This window comes from Chelonoidis abingdonii, chromosome 1, assembly GCF_003597395.2.
Source record: "Chelonoidis abingdonii isolate Lonesome George chromosome 1, CheloAbing_2.0, whole genome shotgun sequence".
Lineage (NCBI taxonomy): Eukaryota > Metazoa > Chordata > Testudines > Testudinidae > Chelonoidis > Chelonoidis abingdonii.
The window spans coordinates 127,915,707-127,936,550 of record NC_133769.1 but is presented as its reverse complement, the minus strand read 5'-3'; the positions used below and the strand labels follow the sequence as shown (position 1 = coordinate 127,936,550).

The following is a 20,844-nucleotide window of genomic DNA, read 5'->3' as shown; positions in this document are numbered from 1 at the left end:
AATAAATTGCCTAGGGAGGTTGTGGAATCTCCATCTCTGGAGATATTTAAGAGTAGGTTAGATAAATGTCTATCAGGGATGGTCTAGACAGTATTTGGTCCTGCCATGAGGGCAGGGGCTGGACTCGATGACCTCTTGAGGTCCCTTCCAGTCCTAGAGTCTATGAATCTATGAAACAGTCTACTCATGTCACTGAACAGCCATCAGAACATAACCTTTGGTGATTACTGACCTTGGCAGGATTTAAAAACAGACAAAAAAAGCAAGCTCTTATTATTGGTCCCTGACCACTTCATTCCCCCAAGCAGAGATGACAACAAAAAAAAAAAAAAAAAAAAAACACACAGGAACATTATACTGCACTAATGACATCTCATTAATTTTTCTTTGTTTTCTTGTTGTTTCCCCCTCAATAGGAGTGTTATTCAAACATCATAATCTTGAATGCAAGCAAAAAAAATGTACATTTTGCTTCACTCTGACATTAACAGCCATTTGACAGTAATGGGCTTTAAGTCTGTACTGACTTGGACCAGATTTGAACTAGTGACTTAAAAGTGAAAGGTTTACTATTCAATTACCAATCCCCTGAGCCATGTAACCCAACTGCAAGCTAGGGGGGCAATGGGGCCAGTTACACCATAGATGAGTTTGTCCCATTCATGGCTTTGCATTCTGAGATGAATTACAAGTTCAGCCATAGCGTGGATGTGATGAGCAACCTTTGTTCTTTATCTCGTTGGGGAAATGGTGTGTTCTATACAAGACACCTGTCTGCAGAAAACAGAGAATGAAATAGCTGTTTACACCTCTAGAAAGTTCTCCTGAATAATACAGGATCCAAAACAAACAGAATGATTAAGTTAGATTTTTCCATTTTGATTGTCCACATAAGCAGATGAGAACTGAAACTATACAAGCACTTTAGGGCCACATCATCAGGACCAGCCAATGGTCCCCTGGGGTCATTCTAGCAACCAGAGATCGCTGGAGAGCAAAGGAATGCCAGCTAAGCTCTGCTTTCCTTGACAGTACCCCATACGCTGATTGGGGCTAGCTAAGGGTGGCGTAGCTGTGGCTAGGCTGGTCCTGCACTGGAGCATTGCTCACAGGTCTGTTACAGTCTCTTTAGTGGCTGCTTTGTTTCAAACAGCACAAACTTGAAAACAGATTTCTGAATCAAAAGCCTTTGGCTCGGCAAGGGAGTAACATGCAAGTGGGAGGCCCTCGCAGTTCTAGCTCCCCTCTGCTTACAACGATGGGGAAAATGTCAGTAACTTTACACGTGGGATTACATGTTGCTTTATAAAATTCCTGATGTTAAGGTTTATTCCCAAATGTTGGGAACGTGGGCCAAATTTATCTCTGGCATATGTTTATTGACGTCAGTGGGCTTACATCAGGCTATGCATTTGTGTCCTTTATGTTTGTATTCATTTGTTGTACCTTGTTAAGACTATGGACAGGAAGCGTTTTCTCCTGCAAGAAGTACATCAGAAAGAAAGAAAAATTCTTTGCAAGTTGTTCCTTTGTATATTCAAATAGAAATCAGAGTGTAGCCTTGCCCTGTTCTCTGTGTCTTTTGAAACCTGTTCCTGTCTATCTAATCATTTACCTCTCCTGCCTCACAGCACACCCAGTTCTTTGACAGTACCTCCTGATTAGGGTTAGGCAGGTTCTCTTTGGAGCTCATTAAAGCCAATCCTTGTTTTTCTACATTGAGTGCTAGCACAGGTAACACGAGGCTCCCTCTCCTTCTGCCAGAGCTGAGCATGCCTGCTTGTTCCCGGGCACTGCTAGATTGTTGCCTCACCTCTGCATTATGATATAGTTATCATCTATGGTATAACATACACCTATTGGTTCTTTCCCACCTGTCTCAGATACTGTGCTTAAAGCTGAAGGAAAATATGTTCCTTCCAAGAAATACTGATCAAAAGTGAGATCTTAAATTCCATTTAAAAAAACTCCAATTGGCCTGAAACAGGAAAACTGTGTGTTGTACTTTGGAAAGGGAAAAAAGGGACATACCCTTTAAAAAGTATATTGTCTCATCCAAAGGTTAAACACTAGAAAGCCCTGCAGAGTCGTTATCACTGGACAAATCACTTGTTTGACCTTAATAGTCTACTACTAAAAGACAACAGCAAGAATATCCTCTAAAGACCTGCCTATCTGTATCATTTAATGAGTGTGTGCTAGATCAGCCCCTTATGTTTCTCATCTGGCTTTTGGGCCAGGCTGACCTTTTTACAGCCAAAGACACCCTCATTAAGCCAGCTGATCTCTTAGTAAATGTTACGGCTTGTCAAGAAGAGCTTTAATGCACTGTGTCTGTGAAACAGTCGTGTAACAGCCTCGTACAATTTCCTGCATCAGTACCCTTTAAATGTCAACCTGCTTAAAGGAATGAGCTGTGGAATTCCATTAGCCTCCATCATTAAAGTATATTTGCAGAGATTAATAATAACATTTCAGAGAGGTGATATTAATACATAAAAGGTATTCTCAGAGAGAGAAATATGTCTGTTTTTAACTATCACCATAGCAATGAATGGGATTTCAGAAGATAAATATATATCAATACAAAAATATTTATGTTGCTACTCGGAAATTCTCTGTGCTGTAGAGAGCATGGCTTTGATTTCAGAACACATGAAAGGTAGGGAATTTAAAAAAAGGTTTGCATTTTACTGTTGTCCTTTTACAGACTCATACAGCAGACGAGCTCAATCTTAAATTTAATTTTTGCAAGAAAGATTATGGTTAAAGATGCACAATTCTCTTCAATTCTCTGTATCAAGGAAGTGCAGACCAAAGACCGGGAATTCATTCATTTTTAGCATGCTATCTAGCAGCTGGCTTATTTTACAGCAATATGATAAGTGAACTGACATGTATGAGGATATCACTGTATTTTTTAGTTCATGTTTAACTCTAAGAAGTAGTAAAGATGTTCCTACAGAACAGCCACTATTTTGCAAGATACTAAATTCTGAGCTACCACTGCTAAGTAGTCTTTCAGGGTGGAAATTTTAAAAGTGCTTTGGCATACTTCATACAGGATGAATCCGTGATGCATAAACCAATTTCAAAATCAATTTCTCTCTATATCCGCATTTGAAAACACAGATCCCGCCCTGTACCTGTGGTTGCTAATCAGCAAGTATATCCGAGGACCGTAATAAAATTCTATTTATGTTTTCCATTTTGTGCTGTAATGTGATATCATGAAGTTGACAGAGGGGAACATAAAATAAAAACCGCTAGACACGTTATCAAAATTTCAAGAAAGATATTTTGAATAAGTCTTTTCATTTCAAACACAAATTAGTCAAAAAAATTGAGAAAAAATTCTAGCTGCCTATAAGACTTAACCCTAAAAATTTGAGAGAGTACGGACTTCTGTTTGACTTACAGGGGAGCAGGGGCAGGTTGGAGGAAGGCAAAATGAGCCTTATAATAGGAACCCAGTTGTAACGTCAACTACAGAGATTACCGTAATAGACCATTTTTTCTACGTCCTTACCCTGGTAAAAAGTGCTATAAAACACAGCAGCTTAAGCATCAGCTCTAAGACTAGGCACCAATTACGTGGGTTCTGTAGCCGCTACCTACTCAACTGGCCACAGGGCCTCTCAAACAACTCTCTCTACATGTCTGTCTTGGTTGCCTCATTGGCACCTAAAGGGGGAGATTTTCAAAGGCATTGACTTTCAGTGGGAGGTGCATACCTAACTGACTTGGCGCCTTTGAAAATATCCTCAAACTGTTAATAATAAGGCTAAGAGCTTCAGATGGCAAGTGCTATAGCAGTGCGATGTATTGTTATTGCCATTTATTTATCAGTCAGTGGACTGGATTGGGCTGTTGATTAGCCCAAGAGTTTGAGAGTTTCTGGTTTTCCTCCAGATAGGCCTGATCCAACTGATGTCAATGGAAAGACTCCCGATTTCACTGGGTTTGGAATTAGACCCTATATACCTAAAGATGTAACTTATACAATTTATTATGATTTGAAATTGTGGCAAAGCACTTCTGTGTGGGCCCAGCCCATGAGAATATTCAAGAGGGAATAACTGTGCATTGGTGGAGTTAACTGGCACCAAAGCCAGGAGCTGCATGGTTTAATGAGACATTTTAGCATCACTGAAAAGTTAGCTGGAAATGCCATGGGGAGGAAACAGGATGACAGACTCTTACCTGGTCAAGTTTGTTGTAGAAATCTATACTTGCTGCACACAGGTACCTCCCGAGCAGTGTGGCATGGGTAGTAAAGACTGTGGCAACGGGAAGTTTCCTAAATCGAGAGAGGATTAGCCCAGCTCCTGCCTGCCATTCATGAAAGTGAGCAATCAAGTTGGGCTTGTCATCAAACTGGCTGGTGAGCTGAAAACAATGTGAAAGGACACATGTGAAGTCCACTGCCTCCTGCTTGTCACCCCCTTCTCAGCAGCCTCAAGTGTCTGCTTAATTCTGAATGAAAAAAATCCTATAGCACTCTGCTTGACCACAGCCCTGACCTGTCGGTAGAGTTGGCTGGCTGTGAAGAGAAGTATATGCTGCACCATGTCCCCCAGTGGCATGCTCACCCAGGGAGCTCTGAGAAACACAAGTCTTTCATTGTTCTTTATATTTTCTCTTTTGATATTAAACGCCAGTTTAAGAAAACCATAAGTGACTCAGTATTAATTGTTTGAGGAAGATAGAATCTGGCAACTTTGGGAAGTAAATTGCCCTTGGCTTTCTGTGTGGAGGCAAGGACAGTTTGAGAGTGATCACCTGGTTGCTGGTCATTGGTAGGGAGAGAGCGCGAGATCACTACACACAAAGTGGTGTCAGTAAGAACTCAGACACCCAAGAAGAAACCTAGGGTAGAAATGACATTAAAGTAACACCACAAGCCAGAGATGGCTTTCCGTAGAAAGAATGCAGTTGAACTGACCAACAGAACACTTTGAAATCAGAGATACGCTATAGCCATGAATTTGGATCCAGTCAGGAGTGAAATTTCTTACCATTGGAGGGGAAGGTTTCAGATCTGTGGTTTCGGTACAATATATAATAGAGGAGTTACTGAGATTCCAAATTTGATTTGGATCTATATCAGATCCAGGTTTGAAGCCACTGTTGTTCTAGACACCATACCTCTTTAAAGAACCAGGCAGTCAATGATCCAAAGATCAGTGCATCGTTGGCCTCTCTGTCATTAAAAGGGATTCCTATGTTGCATGCATCCCAGAACTCTCCTTTCCATCTGTCCAGATTCCAGGCTGCCGATCCTATGTCAAAGAGCATAACGTATGGGCTGCCTTCTATCAGCCATCTTCCAAAAAATACCTGTTCATTAGAGGCAGAGGTGTTAGCAGAAAAGGCCAGTTTCTCAAGGAGTGGCCTAAATTTTGCATAGAAAACCTGAATTTCACGAGCAGAAGCATTTGGGAATGACATGGGTATTCCTGTGTGCTCAAAATGGATATTTGGGGTTTCTCTTGACAATGTCTGGAGGAAACCTAGTCCAAAGCCAGGGTTAAAAAATCCAAGAACAATTTTTCATGGTTTATTTCCCTTATATTTTTACTGAAAATTGAAAGATTTAAAGCCACTCTATAGTTGGTTGAAAAATGGGAAAAGAGAGATGTGAAAAATCACTTTTCCTATCAAAATGATATTTGTCATTGATAGTTCAAAGTGACAGAACTTTCAGCCAATGCTAGTGATGATCACATTTACTGGCTTAAATGAGAGGTATAGGCGCTTGGCACTTTACAGGATTGGACCCTGGGAACCATAAGTGTTCACTTATGACACATAACCTAATGGGCATTTGAGGTGCAATGTAAGGGCACAAGATATCTATGTCCAATTTAGGAGGCTTGCTTGAAAATCTGGACCATGGGAGCCTTAGAATCCGATTCTCATTTACTCTAAGGCCTCCTCTACACAATCAAGTTGTACTGATTAAATTACTCTGGGATATCTAAGGCTTAGAACTCTCACTAAGTGTGCATTGAGTTATACTCAGCGATGAGCTGCCAAAATCTTAACAATTGGTTCCCGATAAAAAGTTCTGATTTAAAGGGGGTAATGGGGGAGGGGCAGGGGGAGATATACTTGTGGGGCCGGGGGCCCCTGCAGGGCCTGGGGCAAATGTCCCACTTGCCCCCTTGGCAGCCCTAGAGCTTGCAGCCCCCTCCCCCCTTACCTTGCCGGCAGCTCAAAGCAGCAGGACGACTCCAGAGCTCAGCTGAGCTGCCCAGCTGGTGCCGGCGGCTGGCCACGCTGCAGCTGGGGGGAAGCGGGGGAATGGCCGGGGGAGCCTCAGCCTCCCCAGCTGGGAATCCTGGTAGCAACAGGATGGTACGGCCCGTGGACTGGAGTTCTTTGCCCATTCCTTGGCCCTTTAACAACCGGTTCTCCACGGAGGTCTAATTTTAGCAACCGGTTCTTGAGAACCTGTGGGAACCGGCTCCAGCTCACCACCGGTTATATTGATATAAAGATGTGTTATACCAGCAAAGCTATTCCTGTACAGGAAAGGGAACAAGATATACCTGCCTAAGGCATCTTTATACTGGTATAACTGTGTCCATCTTAGGAGCTGTACCAGTATAATTGTTTCAGTAAAAAAATCACCCCTCTAACTGAAACAGTTATACCAGTACAAAAATCGTATAGAGTAGGCCTGAAAGCCCAATCCTCATTAACTCTAAGGCCCACATTCAGCAGCACATTCACTTCACATCACTGTCATTGCATGTGCTCCTAGGGCCCCTCTCAGATCCATGAAGCCCCCTCATCTCCTCTGTGGTGGGTGTCGGGAGGGGCTGCCACCACTTGCGCCTCCTCCCCTGCTGCTGCCCCTCACTGTAGCCTCACTGGGAGTGGGGGATGGGGCTGCCCTTTGCCCACCCTGTGGCAGGAGCAGTGACTGCAGGTGGTGGTGGGGACCCTGCACTGCCAGAAAAGGGAAGAGTCCAAGGTGGAAGGGCAGGGTCAGGGTCAGCCTGCCCTGACACTACTGAATGGAGGGCACTAGGACCCTGCAGTGGCAGTTGATGTGGGGAGCCACATGGGGCAGCCATCACCTTGAGGGAGGGAGGGAGGCTTGAGGCAGGGACGCTCTGGGGCCAGGCAGCGGTGTGTGGGGACAGCAAGTGGGGGTCGTGGGACACTTGGGGGAGGCGCGTGGGGGCGGCAGGCGGGGCCAGGGGAGAGACCCAGCCCTAAACATTGGGGGAACCGAGCCCCCGGGCCCTGAATATTGCTGGAGCCCAGGCACCATGGGCCCATATAACTCGCCACCCCTGCCTGGAGCATAGAAGTGAATCTGGCCTAAATGTCTGTAGTTATTGTCCATTCAAAGGAGAGTTTGCTAGATGGCAGAGACACGTCTTTGTAATCAGTAGTAGGTTTATATTTATAAACCTTAGTAAATAATTAACTTTATGAAAAGTTACACTAAAAACCAGGAGCAGCCGCTAAATTAAGAACATCAGTCTGTACTATCTGAGGATTACCAAATCCCTTACAATGTGTTACAGCCTGGTTCCACTCTGAAAAACAGGCTTTGCAAAAAGCAGCATCAAGGGACTCCAAGTCTATTGACTCTTCAGGGTTTCCAGGTCAGGATTGCACAGTTTACAAATCAAGAGATTATTTTCCCTCAGCAGATAGTCCTGCATATTCCACCTGGAATCTGAGAGGCAAACTTTCTCTCTTGGGCATCAGCACCAGTAATAAAGATTCTATAGGCCACACTAGACCCTCTCCTATCCTTGTGTTACTCCCTTGTTGTCAATGGGTTTGCAGAGGTGTAACTGTTTGGAATTTAGTAAACAATTCTGCTGCTGGTTCACTGGAAGGAAAAGAATCTACACCACCTCTGTGAAGGAAGTGAAGCATTACTGTCTCCATTTTACAGCTGGGGAAACTGAGACACAGAGCTGCTCTACAAGATATGACTGAGATCACGCAGGACATGTTTGTCCAAACTGGGAATGGAACCCAGATCCCCCAGGTCCCAGCTTTGTGCACTGATCACAAAACTCTTTTTTGGGAATAAGAATTAATGCAACACCTATGATAAGCACCATACTAAAATGAGGGGACCGCACACTATTTCCAGAGCTAAACTGGCCTTGGAAAGCAGGTTCTTTGTCAGCAGATAACTTTTTTAATTCCACTGTGGTTCAGCTATGTCTAGCTTTCAAACCTGCTGTAGTGAAACCACAGTATGGTGAAATGCTATTCCCTTTCAGAGTTTATTCAGCAGCAAGAGAAGGCCAAATGCAATATAAGAATTACACAACAGTTCAGTCAACCTAAGGTCAAATTATGTCTACTGAAATCTCACTGTATTTAGGGACTGGCAAAGTAAGTCATTAATCCAATTAAGTAGACTTGTAGATAAATGACTCTTAAAACATGTAATTGGATAAACTGGTTCTCTCAAAAATAACCTTTAATGAATTGACTTTGTTACTCTAACGCTAAGTTAATGGTTCTGAGCCTTTCCTCCTGGGACATTGACCAGGACTACAGCATCAAGTGGAACAGCAAGAGCATTAACCAAAATTGTAATCTCTTCAGCATCAGTTTAGTTGCCATAGGGAGCAGTGGCAGATCTCATTTACCTGACACCCCTGGCCTTTCAATGTGTCCACTGCCTTTTTAATTGCCGGGTTCGGAGGCTCGCACACCTCTACTTGAGTCTTCACATTGTGCTCAAAGTAGGGACCAATCAGAAAATAATTTTCACCCCATTCGTCAGTTGTAATTTTGGCTTTTGTCTGGATCACAGTGTAGATGCCACCAACTGTAAAAGAAAATCATAAGAGAGTATCATTTTGAGATGGGTATAAGATGCAAAATTCAGATCCAAAGTCAAACCTACCTGGTGGTATGGGTCAGGTCCACCTCCAGTTTAATTACTTTTCATATTCACAATTCTGGGTGAAATCTTGGCCCTAGTAGTGAAGTAAATGGAGGAGGTTGCCATTAACTTCAATAGACCCAGAATTTCATCCCTCGTATTTAACAATGGGATGTTCTCACCTCCAGACCTCATGTGGCAATTAAATGTTAATCCCATAGCACTTTGCCTAAGAGTGGGAGAGGTAGCTAAATATCCTAGCTAAATATTAATTGGGTCATTATATGTGACCTCCCCAAAGTTCTTCTATATGGACACTGTATACTTTCCACCCTCAACTGTTATTATCTGTTACTCAAACACTATGGCTCAGAGCCATTCCTATATTTTCTATTGCCTAATCTAGTGGTTGGATATAGGGTATACCTAAACTTTTTGCTTTGGCAGTTGTCATTTTTAAAGCTAATTCCTTGTGATGTAGATTCCTGCATATTGAGAATTGGACTGACAAATCCCAATTTATTACACACAAGCCACTAGAAAGCATCAGGCAGTAATGACTTTCAGCTGCTACTGACCTGAGCTGGATTTGAAATAATGTCTTTAGAGAAAAAGGCACTGTATTCCATCACTAACACAAAGACATTAATGTTTTAATTTCTATAACATCTTCCATTGATCTCAATGTCTACAACACCTTTCACGGGTATGTTACACATTATATACACAAATAATATACTAAACAAGTAAAACACAATACCACATTAACAAGTAAATAACTAAGTTAACAGATCATTAGAATGAAAGGACTGAGAGACAGGAGTGTAGATCTTTTATGGGAGGGAATTCCACCATACCAGGGACCAAGATGAACAGAAGCATAGTGTTTAGATGCACCAAAAGTAAAGGAAGGTGGAAGAACAGATAAATCAAAGTCTAGGTATAAACTACATGCCAGAGACCGATTCATTACTGCATCAGTACAGTTTTATACTGGCTTAGCTCCACTGAGTTAAATTGAAATAAGTCAACAGTGAATAAAGCCCAAGGGGCATACTCAGGAACCATATTCAACATATACAAGGGAGCTGAAGATCAGAGAGGTTTAAATAATTGCAACAAAATTAACCTAATAGCCGCTATATGATTTGAACTGACCCAAATGCAGAAGCCAAACAAGCTACTAGAACTGTATTGTAATGCCCCAACTGCGTCATGAATTATTTGCTAAGGCTATAGATGTTTTATAAAGGCTCAATGCTGTGATTCTTTCTAGATTTTAAGGGCCAGATTTTTAAAGGTATTTTACATATCTGACCCTTCATTTACCATGAAACCATGGGAGCTGAGGTTGCTCAGCACTTTGGAGAATAGGTCCATGATTAATTAAAATGGATCAGCTGACATCTGCCGCAAACCTTTTGCCAAATCTGATTTCCCTTCAGTACTGTGGAATTTAACATTTTTAAATTGTGCCCCTATAGAACATATGAACAGGCTTCTGCACATGCAAATCAATTAATTGGAAACTTTCAGACTGGAAATAAGGTGTACATTTTTATCAGTGAAGGTAATTAATGACTGCAACAGTTTACCAAGGGTACAGTGATTCTCTATCACTTGCAAATGTTAAATCAGCATTGGATGTTTTTTCTAAAAGTTCTCCTCTAAGAATTATTTTGGGGAAGTTCTGTGGCCTGTGTTATACAGGAGTTCAGACTAGATGGTCACAGTGATCCCTTCTGCCCTGGGAATCTATGAATGTATGAAAAAGTATAGATACAATTATCCAGTTTGCATTTATAAGTTTTATGTGCACACTTAAAAGTTAGCTCCTACATTAAAATCCTGTTCTTTAAAAATAGCCCACTTTGTGAGGAGTGCAAACAAGGAAATATCTGAAAGAAAGAATGAAGCTCCACAGAGTCATAAATAAAACAATAACATGTTATGGTGCTTATCAGCCATAGCATTTAGGTCTTACAATACAAACAATGCAGCTAAAATTTCATAAAATATGAACAATTATTAAAATCTACCATAATGCAACAGAAGAAGAGTTTTTGCTCATGTTTAAAAATGTCAGTAGCAAATCTATAGCTCAGATGGTGAAGCTGCAGAAACAAAGATATAGCCAGCCCCAGTTCTTCCCTTACAGGTAATTAGGACCAGAAACCTAAGAAGCTGGCCTGTAGTCAGAGTCAATATGGTGATTGTTTAATTTGGATCAGGATTTAGGCAGATCCTGTGTGGTGGCACTGTGCAGCACAGACTGGGCTCTTCAGTCTGCAAGCTGACAGAAAGAGTATCTGAGTAACTTATCTAAACACAGGAGCTGCATCTCTAACTATACTGATATAGTTAAAGCAGTACAAATCCAACTGTAGGTTCAGTTATAAAAGTACTTTTGTTCATACTCTTATTCCTGTAAGGGAATGGGAGTAAGTTATACTGATCCAAGGCACCTTCATCTGTCTTCTGGTGTGATGCCTTGTCGTGGCAGGATAGCTTGCATGCTCTAATGATCCCCAGAATCTGTGCCAGTGGAGGCTTTTTGTTCCAAACCATGCCGAATTGGTCTGTAGGGGAGGGGCCAGACAAAACAGACACCTTGGTCCTCCAAGTTGGGGGTTAGGCACAGGGCTAACAACCCTGTCCCATAAAAACCAAAATATGTTACAGAAACAGCAATGGCAAAATCGATCGTTGCTGTATGTGATGGCCTTCAGGAGTCAATCACCTGTATGACTGCAAATGGTGAAAGCCGAAAGGAAGCCACTGGCATGAAGACTGAAGTGCTCAACACTAAAACAAAAAACAAACTTGTTTTTTGGAATGTACAGACAATGTATGAAACAGGGAAGCTAGCTCAGGTCACAGAAGAGTTGAGATGCTACAGCTTACACATCCTGGGTGTCAGCAAGAGCAGATGGACGGGATCAGGAAGATTAACAGCAGCCTCGGGAGAAACTTTGCTGTATTCTGTATGGGATGATGGACAACACCATGAGGGTGTTGCCATCCTGTTGTCATCTCCAGAGTAGCAATAAGATGGACACCCAAAGGCAAGCGAAAATGAGGCCGCCCGAAAACAATGTTACGAAGAGCTGTGGAAGCCGAGCTGAAAAACCTGGGGCACAGCTGGGGAACCAATGAAAGACTTGCCAGAAACAGACAGGAGTGGAGGAGCTTCGTTGCTGCCTCAAATGCCAGAGGAGTAATGGGAACATGATGATGATGAAGGCACCTTTATACCAGTATAACTGGCTCTATTCTAGGAGTTGTACTGGTATAACTATCTCGTTAAAAAGATTGTATGCATAACCAAAATAGTTACACCAGTGCAAAACCTGTGTGTAGACTAGGTCTCAAGGAGTGACCCAACTGCCATTGACATTAGTGGTGCAAGACTGGGCCCCAATTATCCAGCCTCAGCAAAGAAGCTGTTTTCTGTTTACCAGACCTGAGTCCTGTTTCTTCTCTGTGGCAAAGACCCCGTCCTGGGATCAGCATTATACTTTGGGAAGCAACCACTTAAAGGTCTACAGGGAGACATTTTCAAAAGGTAGGAATGGCACTGATGCACCCAACACACACTGAAAGGTGCTACCATTTCTACCTTTGAAAGCCTCTCCTTAAACTCAAGGAACACAACAGGAAGGAGCCAGTCAGGGAATGGAGCTGAGGGTAGGTTGCATCCTCTTGCTGCCAACTCCAATCACATTTCTGCTGATGCATTCTGCACCAGCTGCAAGTGATGGATCAGCTCCTTACGGAACACAGTTCAGAGTCAGTTGTAGTAATCCCGATGCAACGTCACCAAAGTATGCGTCACGGTTACCAGGTCAGTGCGTGTCATTCCTAAGATGATAAAACTGGCTTTGACCATGTTAGCACGTGAAAGACTGAAACAAGGCTGGGAACGTGTCAGTGATTAAGATGAACAAGAGGGAAAGACAGGGGCTGATCATTGTGCATGCCTCGTTCTGTGCTATGCTACATCATGTCAGTCTGACAGTAGGGAAAGTACAATTGCAACTCATTGTTTTACTACCTTCGTTACAATAAGGATTGAGAACGTTAAACAAAATTAAGGTTTTGATTTTGAAGACTGCAGTAAAATCTGCAGAAAGAACTTGCCATGAAACCTGTGCATTATTTGGCTCCAGCCATTTCAGTTGTCCCTCTGTTACCATGTGAACATGTGACTCATCAGGCACGGATGTCTCTGCATACATGTGTAAGAGAGCTGGGCATGGGAAGTTGGTACCAGCAACTATATGCACATGGAAGGTGATGGACATGCCCCAAAGAAAAAGACAGGAGGGGGAAGAGCTGAGCAGTGGCTGGAGTAATTTATTATACAGGGAAATTCCAGTTCATACCCTGAAGAGACGTCATACAAAGTTTCTTTCAAAAGGCACTGTTAGCTAATTTGAATTCACTGAGACTACTGTGTAAATAAACAGCCCATTACTCACTTTATTGACTGCAGAATTGGGTCCAAAGTGAAAAATGGTTGGAAAAAGTCAGTCTTTAATTAGTTTCAGAATTCCAATAAGCCTGCTGCTTCTTTCCTACTATGGAGTTTTAGGGTATCAGTTAAAACTCCTTCCCAATCAAATGAAATGTAACAAAAATACTCCCTGATTTTCTTGAGCAGTTTATACGTGATTCTGGCAGCAACATCTGAAATCCTATTTTCAGATGCCAACTTTATAAAAACAATGAAATGAGAGATGGGCACAAACTTTGGATCTCAATCTCAAATTCCCCCAAATTCAAAGGTGTTTAGATCTTACAGTTTGGATCTGGCCCATTATAGAGATACCAGGTTAAATGCAAATTTTGGATAAATGTCTGGTTTTGGATTCCGACATCCACTGAAGCTTAGTGTTATTCAGAACTAGATCTGAACTTTGTGGTTTGGGGCAATCTCTAGTTTAAGAGGCCACATACCTTAGCCCTAAAGTTACTCTCTGTTGACAGCATATGTAGACTGATGTATAAAGTTCATATTTATGTTTAGCCTACACTAAAATCAATGTCCCACCATTCCACTGAAAACATTTTGTTATGCAAATTGACATTAGTCTAACAGTCCTACCACTGACACTGGCAACTTAGAGCCAAACGCACCAGTCTATTGATGCGATACACCTCTGTGTTTTGATATTAACCTTCACCAAATAATAATGGGGGGTGGGCTGCAACTTATTTTTATCCTTATTTTACTCTCCCTTCTCTTCCTTTTTTCAGTTCCTGCATTTGTCTTCTTTACTTCTTCCTAAACAACTAGTGTATCATCTGTCTGTTTACATCTGTGCTTCAGAACAGGTCAAAAGACATGCCAAGAAACATAAATTAAATTGTTCCATTCAAAATTATTCAGTTTTGACCACAAATTTTGAAATTTAATTTCAATGGGGAAAAAATAAACAACCTTTCGCTTTTGCTGGATTTTTTTAAAATTCCCGCCTTTTCCGAATAGAGTAATAATAGGGGAAAATAAACAAGTGAAAAAAAAGAGAAAAAAAAACCCTCTCACTTATTTCCAAAAAAAAAAAAAAGAGAAAGAGAGACTGAGAGAGACAGAGAAAGTGGGGTTTTTCTCACTAAAACAAAAAAGTTTGAAATATTTTGTTTAAGAATTTTTTTTTTAAAAAGGACAAAAAGGATGACAATGGGTTTTTTTGTGAGAAAGTGTTTATTTAATTGAAAAGACATTTTTGACAAACAAATTTTGCTGATTTTTTTTTTTTTTTTTTACCAGTTTTAGTTTTCATCCCTACAGTCTAAATTCTCCTCCTTCTCATCTTTCTCCATGTTGTACTCTCCCCATTCTATTTTTAAACACCTAGAAATTTCTCAGATACTATAGTGGTGGGGCTCGTGCATACCTAAATAAATACACACACTATGTACCCACCACTCATTCACTTGACTCCCTCACCCCAAAAAACTAATACAACTCCCACCCCTGAAGGTGAGAGGGAAGAAAGAGCTAAAGAGGAACAGCTATTGGACGGGAAGGAGCCAGAGAGATAGGAAGAAATGGTACGCAGGGAAATGGAGGTAGACACTGAAGCTGCTGTGTAGAATGGGGAAGAGCTGTTCTCCAGGTAGCTTTGCTTTTTTAGATTAAAGGAACAATGTTCCAGGAACACTGCAATGAGCCTGAATACCGAGCTAATGGGTTTATATTTAGGTAGTGATAAGAACTGGTCACCTGCCTAGATTAATTTATTTTTTTTAGCATTGTACTAATTTATATCTTTCTTTGTTTATAAGACGGATCGAATAATACAGACAATATGCAAAAAGAGACACTAATATAAATATTAATCAAACATCCCAATAAATATTGTTATCAACTTCACAAAGTGATTAAAAACTTCCTCAACAAAGCAATGGAAACCTCGCTAATCCAGGCTAATGACTATGGCAAGTAACAAAATTAGTCTATAAGAGCCAAATTCTCATCCTCCCTGAACAGCTTGAGCAAATTGACTTTTGCCAAGGACATACAAGGAGGTTTAAAGGGATTGGGCAAGGACAATGAGGAACTGTGTAGGCTCTCCATGGATGCTGCTGCAGTCTTTATTAGTGGCCTATAATATCTATCTATTACACATTTCCACATGTGTACTATAAGGTGGGTGCACAACTGGTTGGAAAAGAACCCGTGAAGGGTTCACAGTCAAGCTGGGAGAACATATCAAGTAAGGTCCCACAACGATCTGTCCTGGGTCTCGTTCTATTTAATAATTCCATAAATGATTTGGATAAGGGCTTAGAGAGTCGACTTATAAAGTTTGTGGAGGATATCAAGCTGGGAGGGGTTGCAAGCTCTTTGGAGAACAGGATTAGAATTAAAATTGGTCATGATAAACTGGAGAAATGGTCTGAAATAAATAAGATGAAACTGAATAAGGATAAATGGAAAGTAGGACACTTAGGAAGGAATGTCCAATTGCACAAATACAAAATGGGAAAATGACTGCCTAGGGAGGAGTACTGCACAAGCGGATCTGGCCAGGAGTTATTGTTGATCAAAACTAAATATGAGTCAATAATGTGATAATGTTGCAAAATAAGCAATCATTCTGGGTTATGTTAACAGGAGTGTTGTAAGCAAGTAATTCTTCCACTCTACGCAGCACTGGTAAGGCCTCAACTGGAGTACTGTGTCCAGTTCCAGACACCATACTTGGAGAAAGATGTGGACATATTGGAGAAAGTCCAGAGGACAGCAACAACCAACATGAATGATGAAAGGTATAGACAACAAGACTTATGAGGAAAGATTGAAAAAAACTGGGATTGTTTAGTCTGGAGAAGAGAGAAGTCTGAGGGGGGACATGACAGTCTTCAAGTATGTACAGGTTGTTACAAAGAGGATAAGAAGTAATGGGCTTAAAAACAAAAAGGGAGATTTAGGTTAGAGACTTTAGGAAAAACTTGCTAACCGTAAGGGTAGCTAAGCATTGGAACAAATTAGCTAGGGAGGTTGCAGAATCTCCTTCATTGCAAGTTTTTAAAATCAGGTAGACAAACACCTATCATGGATGGTCTCTAGAAGATAATACTTAGTCCTGCCTCAGTGCAAGAGACTGAATTCTGATGCCTATCAAGGTCCGTTCCAGTCCTACATTTCTATGATTCTCTTGAGGCTTTAACAATGGATCCATGTAGTTTGTGGCTACTCTACATAATGCTCTGTCCTTTCCCTAGCTGGTACCAAAACCATCCCTCCGTGCTACTGAGGAGAGAGCCAATGTGGAGCATTGCTTTGGAGCATGTCAGGTGCATGACTTCCATGGCCTGCCCCCCTTGTTTCGCTTCCACAGTAGACATGTGCAGTTCTACTGCTTTCCAGGCCAGGCACCTTCTGCAAAAGGGAGTGATTTGCCCCTAAACAAACAAGGAAGCTCATGCATTACAAGTTACATTTTGCTCGCTAAGTTGGAGGGGTATCATTCATTTTAAATTATTCATGATACAACTTAAAAGGATACTAGTATATATTGTGCTTACATTTGGGTGACTAGTTCTTGTTTACATCAATGTTTATGGAAGAGCTTTGATCTGTGCACATTTGGGCACTAGAATGCTAGAAATGCTCACTCTGTCACTCAACATGTAATATCTTTACTTGTCTGGGAGCAAGGGTGTTAAAGGGAGAAGATGAAAGACTACACTGGCGCTTTACAGAGCTGCAACTTTCTCGCTCAGAGGTGTGAAAAAACACCCCCCTGAGCGCAGCAAGTTACAGCGCTGTAAACCGTCAGCATAAACAGTGCCCCAGCGCTGGAAGCGCGGCTCCCAGCGCCAGGGCCAGCTTTAGACCAATTCAACCAATTCCCCTGAATCAGGCCCCGCCCCTAAGAAGGCCCCGCACCCAAGCCCCAGTATGGCGTACCGGCAAGAGCTGGTGCGCTGTACTAGGGTGGCCCGGCTTCCCCAGGGGGCAATTTAAAGGGCTTGGGGCTCCCAGCATACCTGCTTCAATGAGGTGGGCAGGGAGCAGCTGGGACCCACACATGTGCACACCCTAGGGTGACCAGACAGCAAGTGTGAAAAATCAGGACGGGGGTGGGAGGTAATAGGATCTGATATAAGAAAAAGACCCAAAAATTGGGACTGTCCCTATAAAATTGGGACATCTGGTCACCCTAGCACACCCCCAGGGAGTGGCGGGGACCCACACACGTGAAACGGACCTCATTTCTAGTTCAGGCCCATCTTTTTAAAAAAGAACTTTAGGTAAGGTTAACATACATTCGTATTTTCCAGGACATGTCCCACTTTTTGGTTCTTAAATTGCCATCCGGGAGGAATTTTTAAAATTCCTATTGGTACAAAAAAATACATATTGTGGCACATCCCTTAAATCAGAACTTTTTATAGGGAACCGTTTGCTAAGAAATGAAAGGCATTTTTTACATGTTTTTTTTTAGTCATCCCTGCTGTGGCCCCGCTGAAAATGTTCGAATTGGGCCCCGCACTTCCTAAAGCCAGCCCTGCCCAGCGCTGTAAGATAATCCCCAAGGGGAGGTAGAGTACATGCAGTGCTGGGAGAGCTCTCTCCCAGCACTGGCACTGCAACCACACTCACACTTCAAAGTACTGCCGCGGGAACGCTCCCGCGGCAGCGCTGTACACTTGCAAATGTAGCCATACCCTCATGAGTGATTTCAAATAAATATAAGTGAGCGATCTCTCAGCATGAGCAGTAGCAAGGAGAAGAGATATGAAGGGGGAAGGATCAGAAAGATCTCTTGACTGGACACACTTTGAATGTGTTCCACACTTGGAATATGGAACAAGAAGATGCCATGCTGAGACAGAAGATAGTAAAAGGCCATACATACTATCCTCTGGACACATGGCTCCATGCCAACTAAATGGAGCAGGCAAGAAGGAACACTAGTCAGAGAGTAAGTGAGGCTCCTGAGAAGTAATATACTGCCAGAGTGCTGCAAAGGGGGCTTAGCTTAAATGAAAATGAGGAACAAAGTTAGCCTGGCTTGTCTCACTCTCCCCCTCTGTAAGGAAGGAACCCAGCAATATTTAAATCTTAGGGCATGTCAGTGTCACCTTGATCGACTGGCCCATCAGCCCTCACAGAGAGAGTGCCAATCACAACATGTCATTCATGTTGTTCTAGCCATTTCTTCAGCCACCTCCTGGCCAGCCTGTCAGTGGCACCAGACACCCAATCAGCATAGTGCGCCACAGTCCAGAACTCCAGCAATCGCCAGCCTCGGCCTCCCAAGTGGCTGGGATTACAGGGGCATGCCACTGCATGAGGTGGGGGTCAATGTATTTCACCTACTATTTTGTTCTTTCTTGTGCAAAGGAAGACACAATATTTTTTCCTATATCCTAACAATTCTTAGGCCCTCTTATTTCCTATGACTCTAAAGTGCTGCCCACCCTCGCCATAGGAGACCCACAGACCAGAGATTTCTCCAGGAACTACTGCTGTTTATAAAAGTGAGGTCACCTTATCAGGAAACAGTATTAAAGCACAACTTACATGGCTCAAACACACAGGAAAAATATTCACTACTTGAAGGAACATGAGCTACAAAGACTTTGCAAAAAACATTTGCTCAAATATATAATAATTAGAACAAGTACTTCAAACCAGGATGAGTTAAGGGACAATTTGTAAGAAGGCTCTGATATAAAGTAAAAAATTGTTTGCTATAACTAATTCAATCAGTTCTAAGATTCAGGTTAACAAAGTATAAGGTCATTACTTGTTGTAACTATTAGCACATTCTGTTCAAACTTGTTGAGTTCCAAATAATTTAATTGGACCGGATTTGCAGGGTAAATCTGTGTAGCTTCACTGAGGTCAGCAGAGTTAAATCAATGAGAGTATGGCCCATTATGTGCTTTGTAAATACACAGAAAGAATTTACACTGTGGATTTAAATTATACATTAATAGAACCCTTTGATTAAGCCAGATTTCTGCTGCCATCTACCTGCCAATTGCTTGCCATGCACACTGGTAAAAATAAGTACCATACCTGCAAAATACTCCAGGTAGAATGTTAACCCTAAGGCTATCTGTACCTCTCACTTACATTTGTCCTTCAGGGTTCAGATGTTACAGAGTACAATCTATTCCTCAACTAATCTTCTCTTTATCTATCCACACCGGCAGCAAGATACACAATGTCAATCATTGACTCCTAGTAACTCATTTATGCTGCAACATTACTGCCTTTCCCCCTTTGCTGAACTCAAGCTGCTTTGTTAAAATAGGACAGCTCTATTAGCACTTTAAATCTGAAGTCTGGCAGAGAGCTCATATTAGCTAGAGCAATGTGCACAGTTCAAATATGATCACATGCACCAACCGTGAAAGCTCTCATGCAATATCTGCCTTTAGACATGCTTGCAAATATTTGGCTAGATTTTTAACTGGTGTAAACTGATGCAGCCCCACTAACTTCTTGGATCTACTCCTGACTTCAGCGGAGCTATGTTGATTTACATCAGTTGAGAATATGGCTTTCATTCTGCAAGGGAAGGCTGAAGAAAATCACTGCACTTGAATGTATTTACTGTCTTACAAATGCTTATTTTTATGCTTTGCATTCACAAAGATTTTGCATCAGTTAAAAAAATAAGTCTCACATACATATACAGCATAGCAATACAAAGAGAGTAACAGCCATATATCTACACACACATATGCACAATACTTACACACTCACCCATATTTTTGTGACTGGTGCACAAAAGTCTGTACGTGGACAAATATACATACATGGGTTACACACATGCATTCTGAATAAGCACATGCAGGTATAGCACATATACAGTCACATGTGCTTCCATGCTCCCACACGTACACAGAGTTACACACTTCTTTTGATACAATTTCCTAAGCGCTCTTTCTGATTAAAACATCTAGGTGCATTTATGAAGCATTCATTTCCACAGTTCCCACTTAATAATGTTCACATCCATTCCCTCCCCCCCACACACACACATACTATCCCAAAACCAATCATATTAACATGTAAAGTGCTGTACAGACCTTTATTGGTAACTTCCCAAGCGACTTCAAAGAGCAATAAATCCTCCACTGGCAGGTCTTCATCCTCCCACTGAGGAAGCCCATTAAGAGAGGTCATAGACAGTGATCTAACTAGAGGCATTTTGTTTTCAGGGTTTAGCTCTTACAGTGCAGGCTGCAACCTTTATTAAATGTATAGCTATTTTTGATTTCCTCTTTGGTTTTGATTGGCAAAACCTGCCTGAGAGCTGGGCTTGGTGGAGCAAATTAACTCCACTAGCTGGGAGCTAATGGGTTTAAACTGTCTGACTATGAGTATTAAACTGGCTCAGTGAAAATCCCATGGACTTGCTAGGCAGCTGTTGGCAGAGATAGGAATTCAAAGCTGATCCAAGTAGGTCTGGCTGTTCTGGGGGCAGGCCTCTCTC

At 41.9% G+C, this 20,844-nt stretch overlaps 1 protein-coding gene across 2 annotated transcripts in view; it reads right to left on the bottom strand.

Moving 5' to 3' along the window:
- Nucleotides 1-20,558, bottom strand: part of GYS2 (glycogen synthase 2) — a 79,936-nt gene extending 59,378 nt beyond the window's left edge. Inside the window, exons 1-4 of one of the 2 annotated variants that reach the window (XM_032789761.2) lie at nt 20,438-20,558; nt 8,637-8,818; nt 5,149-5,340; nt 4,204-4,389 (exon numbers count right to left, since the gene is read on the bottom strand). In XM_032789761.2, the coding sequence (XP_032645652.1) occupies nt 4,204-4,389; nt 5,149-5,340; nt 8,637-8,818; nt 20,438-20,558 (681 nt within the window). The remainder of the gene's footprint in view (nt 1-4,203; nt 4,390-5,148; nt 5,341-8,636; nt 8,819-20,437) is intronic. The other variant, XM_032789762.2, reaches the window with a different exon arrangement.
- Nucleotides 20,559-20,844: the final 286 nt, after the last annotated feature.